Source organism: Centroberyx gerrardi, chromosome 10, assembly GCF_048128805.1.
Source record: "Centroberyx gerrardi isolate f3 chromosome 10, fCenGer3.hap1.cur.20231027, whole genome shotgun sequence".
In the NCBI taxonomy this organism is placed as follows: domain Eukaryota; kingdom Metazoa; phylum Chordata; class Actinopteri; order Beryciformes; family Berycidae; genus Centroberyx; species Centroberyx gerrardi.
The window spans coordinates 26262976-26270339 of record NC_136006.1 but is presented as its reverse complement, the minus strand read 5'-3'; the positions used below and the strand labels follow the sequence as shown (position 1 = coordinate 26270339).

The window sequence follows — 7364 nt, the reverse complement described above, 5'->3', positions numbered from 1 at the left end:
AGTAATAATATCACAGTTAGCAATAAAAAAAATAAGTTGTTACTTTTGTTATCAACCTCTCTAAATTGATTTGAAGTTGAATTATCCAAATAGTATATCCCAGCCCCACAGATTTATTGATTGGTTGGTTGATTGATTGATTAATCCTTAATAGTGCCCAGCACTCATGGGTTTATAAGACACTATTTCCATGAAGCAGAATAGAATAGAATAGAATAGAATAGAAGTTATATTGATTGTTGGGGAATTGATTGATCTTATGCTTAATAAGAACCAGTATTTGCCAATAGAACTTAGCAATTTATTACTCACAGTTATCATATTTACACTACACAGTCTCTCCCTGAAGGCAAAATAGCAAAGGCAGCATTTAAGCAACAATTTAGCAGGATTGAGCCAGCAAACAACAACTTAGTGTGACAAAACTGTACACAAAATAATTCACAGTCACCGACAAACATTTACTGTACAAAACAAAACGTGAAGATCCTCAAAATCAGGCTCTTGAAACAGAACCACGTGGGTCCCACATTACATGAAGAGGAAAACTCATTCTGTTGCTACTTTACACAGCTAGTAGTCTGTTTCTATCGCTCTTCAGGGGCCAAAGCATCAGACCATTCTCATCAAAGTCCATGCCTGAGTTCATCTCCATACTGACTGGTGTGGACAGTGCAGCAGTCACAGTCTCAGCTACAGTATGCATGTATCTCCATTGTCTTTACAGTGCTGATGTTGCAGCCATAGACTCAGAAAGCCACATGGGTCCCTTTTGCTGTGAATTGCGTTGCAGGCAGGAGCAATCGATAACCGTTCTCTGACTCAATCTGTCCATTAGAACCAAACGGAGGCCTTGGCTTTGTCCTGATCCAGAGCTGCAGAGAATGAGAGAAACAAGATAAAGTTATGATCATGTTTATTATTACTCAAGTTAGAATACAAGTGAAGCTAAGCAACAATTATTCGTATTGTTCTGTGCTTGCGTACGATCTGGTGCATTTTGGTAGCTACCTGAGTCATAGACGTCCAGGGCTCCGTGGAGGGCCGAAGGGGTCCAGGTGGCAGAGGGAGCCGCGATGGGGCTGTTACTGCTGGGATCCATGTCCGTCTTCACCCCCTCGCTGTGGGGGGAGCCGTGGCTGCCCGGGCTGGAGGCCGGCTGGCTCTGGTTCCTCACTCCGGGCAGCAGCAGAGGTCCGAACCTGGGATCCAGCGCCGGGCCGTGGGCCGGGTACGAGTGGAGCACGGGGTGGGCATGCCGGGCGTGGACGTGGGCGTGGGGGTGCGGGTGGTAGACGTCGTGGACGTGGGAGTAGCCTCCCGCACTCTGGGGGTTCAGGCTGTAGGTCCAGGTGTCGGGGAGGGCGGCCGGAGGCGGGAGGCCGGCCTGGGAGAGAGCGTGGCCGGCCCACAGGGCTCCGTCGGTGGGGTGGAAGGAAACAGGGCTGGGGGAGAAGTCCGGATGGACGGAGACGGAGACGGAGGGGAGGCAGGGGCTGGCCTGGGATGGATACGCGCTGTTCCAAACAGAGCTGCTCTGGCCCTCGGAGAGAGACACACCATCTGGAACACAGAGAAAAAGAATTCTAGATGACTTTACTCATTCTCCAAGGGTGCAATTGTCCTTTCTCTGTCTGGTTGGTCAGTCAGGTTGTGGCGACCCTGGAGCAGGTAGGGATTTAAGTGTCTTGCTCATGGATACTTAGGCAGGTATGGCCACACAGGGGATTGAACCTGGGCCCTCTTGTTATGGGACCAACCAATAAGCCACCCTGCTGCCCCATTGCTTACGTTCATCTATCTGGACATTATTTTCTCAAATTCGCTGCCCCTCTCACCTTTCCATAAGCCGGCGGTGGCCGAGGCAGACGGCTGGGTGACTCGGATGGGCTTGGTCTCGCCGGTGAAGGTGCTGGACTGGCTGAGCGCCCGGGAGAAATGCTCGTCCACCACGTCGCCGATGTCGCCTTGGAAGTAGGTGAACAACACGCACCGGGAGCTCAGGTACTCGGCCTCCGCCGGCTGGCTGCCATCCTTGGAGGTGGAATCGGACGCGGACCCGGCTCCCGGTGCTGCCGGATCTCGCCGGAGACCCTGGTCCCTGGGCAGCATCCCTCCTCCTCCTCGCTGCTGCTGCTGCTCCACACACTCCTGCATCTTACTGTACACACTCAGCTTCCTCTGAAGAGACAGAGAGAGAAAGAGATTAATTGATTTCACTGTCTGAGAAAAGAAAAGAGAGGAGAAGAGAAGAGAAGAGAAGAGGAGAAGAGAAGGGGAAAGGATGAACTAGAATAGAACAGAACAGTCATATTTCAGTTGAATAGTGTCTAAATGTTATTTTCAACATCTCTGTAATAAAATTAGACTTTACATGTTATAGTCATTAAGTGAGAGATAAATAATATCCATACGTTAAACAATATTTTAGGCTCCATTTGTTGAAGGGGCGCTTGAGAGATGTGTGAGGCTGACTTCCTTTACTTTCCAAACTACATTCCAACTATTTGTAATGCTCAATGTGCCTCATCCACATTCCTGAGTGACTGACTGTGGCTGTCATTACATCACCATTTGACTGGAGGATTAATAGGTCGGTGTCATTACGCCTGACCTGAGGTGAATGCCAAGGCTCAGACAGGAATTTAATCACTCAAAATGATTTTTAGAATAAAAGGACACAAGTTAGAAATGGAAGTTAAGAGTTGTGTGGGGCGCAAATAAAGTTTTGGGCACACTGAGCGGCACCCTAAAGTCAGCCGTCCAACAGGAAAAGCCTGTCTGACTAACAAAAACAAATATTTTCCAAATATTCCAATAGGGACTTTGTGTCTGTAACACTCAATAGGAAGTTTATAGTGACATTTTCCTACTTTATGGTATGTGTTATTGCCTATGATATCACTTTTATCAATTTAGCATGGAATTCCTACAGTTTTGCTGTGTTACTTGCATATAGTATCCTTCTAAAATGTATTATAGGACCACTGTAGTTATTTTTCATAAGATATATTATCAGTATGACTGACTCTTAGCTTAAGAACTCACTTTATCCTGGGTGACATGAAAAGTTGATAATGAAAGTTGATTATACACCAAATACAAAGAATGCCCTGGTTACTTCCCTCATGAAAAATCACTATAATATTCCTATAGGAACTATTGAGTCTGTGGTACTCAATAGTGTGTTTATAGTGGCCTTATCGTACTTTATAGTGTCTTATCCTACAGTATCACGATGGTATTCCTCTAATAGCCTATATATATAAGGACTTAACATTTTGCTGTGATATCTGGATAGTTGGCTACCCATCTAAAATATATTATAGGGTTACCAGATTTAAGTCAGGATCTCAGTTATTATCAGATGAAGAACTCACCTGTTGTTGCTGGTGATGGTGGTGATAGTACGCCGCCTTGTACGCCGCTGCAGGGAGGTAGTGCGCTCCATAACTTTGATGGTACATGACATCCAGGCAACTCATAGCGACGGACCAGGGCTGTTAAGAAGACAGAGAGTCCGGAGAGAGAAACACACACACACGCGCGCGCGCACAACACAGCCGAAAGCGACTCTCCTCAAGACTTCAGACGGGCTGGATCCTCCGTGCCACCGGTGCCTCCATATATGCCGGAGCGCGTACAATGGCCATGTCGTCCAGTTTGCATATAGACAATGCGGCTCCCGCTGTGCGCTCCACCACCTGGGGCCCCAAAACGGATCAAAACGGTAAGAGACACACACTGTACCCGAAAAAAAAAAAAACTCTACTCTGACAAGTTTTCCGAGCGCTTCTGATTGGGTGAGCATTTCTTTTCCTCCTTCTTTTCTTTCTTTCTGTTTTTTTTTGCAGGGGAGTTATATTTGGAGAGGGCTGGGGCCATTTACGCACGCCCACTGGGGAAGGGCCTTTAGCGCGGTTGAGTTTAGCAAGGCACGAACAGCGCCAGGGTTAGGGGTTCAATTCCCACTGGGGGCGCCTGTTAAAAACACTTTTATGCACCCATGACAGATGTAAAGTGTCACAGTTCAGAACACAGCCTCCTGACCCCTGATGAGTCAATTCTATTATTTTATTACTCTAACCCTTTTTTTTTAGCTTGTTGTATTCTATTCTACAATATCTAATAGGCTATTTGCTCAGAGCATTTTGTTCCCAGAAAACTTTTAGCATAGGCCTGCTGGAAATTAGGCAGACTCTCAACGACCAAAATAGCCTGCATTATTTTGACAGAAATTCATTACTGTGGTTGCGTCATGAACCTGCAGTGCAGGTTGATGGCTCGGGTAAGTGTGTGAGTCTGTGTGTGTGTGTGTGTGTGTGTGTATGTCCAGGATTGAGTCTAGAGTAGGGGCCCCAGGGCAAATATGTTCTATAACCCCCCCACACACACAACCACCCACCCACCCACACACACACACACACACACACACACACACACACACACACACACACACACACACACACACACACACACACACACACACACACACCACCCATTGTACATCTGCCCCATCAAGTACCCAGTCAAGTGCTTATCCCATCAGATTTCTCAGACGACACTAAAAATTATTCACTGTACAACTATTAAAGATTGCTGAGATTGTTTGAAAATTTGTATGAGTGCACAGTTAAATTAAATGAGAACTCTGTGTGACCCTGTGCCTTCTGGTGGTCTGCATGCCGGACCAGTGAGCCAGGGGACAACACGTATACACTGCTATGTTTTACTCAACATGAAAAAGATTGGCCAGCTTGTTGAATATTGTCCTGACCAGTGTGACCAGTGTGTTCAATCCCTGTTGTCCTCATAGAGTGAGGCTCCCCGAGCAACGACACTCTGAGTTGAGCCATTTGCTGCCACCTGTTGGCGAAGCCCAAGACATGACAAATGATGGTTGTCAGTTTGTCCGTTATGGAGACATTAAACTCACCATGATGCATATTAGAAACACATACAATACTAATATCATCCTCCAAGTAAATAGCTTACATTTCTATTTAACTTCAGTAAAGTGAATTTTAATTAAGCTGCTAAAACTGGACTCAACTGACTGTGATGTGGACCCAAATAAAAAAATAAAAAATAAAATAAAATAAAAGACTATTTGATCAACTTGAACCTTTAAAGTCAAGTCTTACCAAGGATAGCCTACTCGTGCATATCAGACAGGAAAAGGCATACTAAACCTAGCCCATATTTGGCTGCATATTTTAAAATGGGACTAGTGTTAATGTCCTTGCCTTTCTGCACACTTGTGCTACAAAATAAGCTCAAAATACAATGTGAGATTTGCACAATAGGTACAGAGGGTGCAGCTTTCAGTAGTTAATGTGCAATTTCTTTCAAATGTAATGGGAGGATAATTGAACCCCCCAGAACTGGAATCTAATGTCAGGTATTCTTCACTGGGCTTCAGAATTCTCCCAAGCATACTGCACAATTACATGATCTTGCATACATTTCTGACTAATTGTAGCGCAACAAGGGTGGAGGGTTGTCCAATTAAAAAAAAAAAAAAAAATCCCAACAACCCACACACAAATTCTGAATTGCACTGCCAGGTCAAATCTAGCTCACCTTCCATACAGATGTCCAAAACAAATTGGAAGCATATCTGCCAGGCCTATTTAGGATTTAGTCTACAGTGTCAGTCAGCAAGAACCATGTAACCCGCCACCATCACACAAACATCACATTGCCAGAATTCAGTGACTACCAAGTGATACAAAATTATGTTTATTACAAAATAGTTCCAGCTGCCTTAAAATTACATGACAAACACATTAAAACTTTTTAGCGCATCTTTGGCTGCTCTGTCCTCCTTGGACATCATCGTCTTTGAGAGAAGGCTGGTTTCAATGTTTGGCAGGGCGCTTCCCTCTGAGATTGTGACCCCTGCCAGCAGTTTGTTAAGCTCCTCTTCTTTGGCCACTCCGTCATCTATGGACATCTTAGTCTTTTTGGACAGGAGGTTTGCCTGGATGTTGGGCAGGACACCTACAAACAGTTTGTGAAGCTCCTCGTCGTTCCTGACCGCCAACAGAAGGCATCGAGATGAGATTTGCTGCTTCTTTTTGGCCCGGCTAACGTTTCCAGCCACATCCAGGATCTCAGCACACAGGTATTCCAGGATGGCCGCGAGGTAAACGGCAGCGCCGGTGTCAACTCACTCAGCATAGTTGCCCTTCTTCAACAGTCTGTGGACGTGGCCAGTGGAGAAAGCGAAACCTGCTCCGGAAGACCGGGTCACTGTAAATTTGAACTTTGGGACAGCTTTCTTCCCATGGCCAGACATCTTAAGTCTGATGAGAGAATAGAAATGCTCTTTGAAGAACCACTACATATCTGCTTTAGTGGTCTTCAACCATCTGCCTTCATGACCCAAGAGTATGTAGGTTTTCCATTCCAACCAATTACTATAGCAGCTGATTTCACTCGCAGTGTTTGAAATGACGACCTACTGACTTTTGGGTCACGATGGCACATGATTGAAGATCAGTGTTTAACAAAGAAACGCTGGAGTTTTGAAGCATCAACACTCTTATACTGCCTACAATGTTACACATTAGAGCCAACATCATCTTAGAACAATGCATCATCAAACAATGAAAGACTTGACAACATAATTCTCCCAATAAAAAGTAATTTTAGCTCCTCAGTAAATCACACCACAAGAACTCACTAGCATTCAACTTTTTTACAAGATGGGGGAGAACAAGAGGAAAGAGCATGGATGAACTTTCTGCTTCTCACATTTTGCTGTTTTTATGAGGCAGGTAGTAATTTCTTGATTGATCACACCTGACCTCAGGTGCCTAATAGGGTCAATGTCTGCCTTCTCTGCTGCATGAAGTTATTTCATTTTCATTAAATATTTTTTTCCAACATTTTGCAGCGTTATAGAATGTCATAAGTCTGTAGTGACCCGCCTCCTCTCCCACATTTATAGTAATAATGTGAACACTGCAGGTAGAGGTTTTGTCTCTGCTGTCAGGTAAATTAGTTGTGCTTTTCCATAAAGGGTAATGGGACCGAAAATGAACAGTGCTCTTGGCCCTATGGAGACACTGATGAGCTGGAGAATAGACAGGCTCTCATTGACAAGCCACGGGCACGCTGAAGCATCAAGTCCTCAACCCACCCATGAACCATGCATCCATTCGTCATACTCACAGAAATAGCAAATATCTTTCTTTGATGATCCCAAGCACAATTTCACTGAGCAAATACTCTGCAAATCTGTTGTCCAGAACTCAGATGTGAGGCCTCTGGTTTAATTATATCCCTCATACTCTATTTATGTATACCGTTTTTCGGTGTTGGATATTTTATTGGCTCATTTTAGTACAGACTAGAGG

The 7364-nt window shown here is 44.9% G+C and overlaps 1 protein-coding gene across 1 annotated transcript; it reads right to left on the bottom strand.

Moving 5' to 3' along the window:
- Nucleotides 1-303: 303 nt before the first annotated feature.
- vgll3 (vestigial-like family member 3) lies at nucleotides 304-3739 on the bottom strand. Its single transcript, XM_071907268.2, has 4 exons — nucleotides 3381-3739; nucleotides 1839-2181; nucleotides 1012-1563; nucleotides 304-875 (listed from the first exon to the last, which is right to left on the bottom strand). Exons 1-4 carry the CDS (start codon nucleotides 3483-3485, stop codon nucleotides 835-837), a joined length of 1041 nt encoding a protein of 346 aa, XP_071763369.1. The 5' UTR covers nucleotides 3486-3739; the 3' UTR covers nucleotides 304-834.
- Between the last annotated feature and the right edge of the window lie 3625 nt (nucleotides 3740-7364).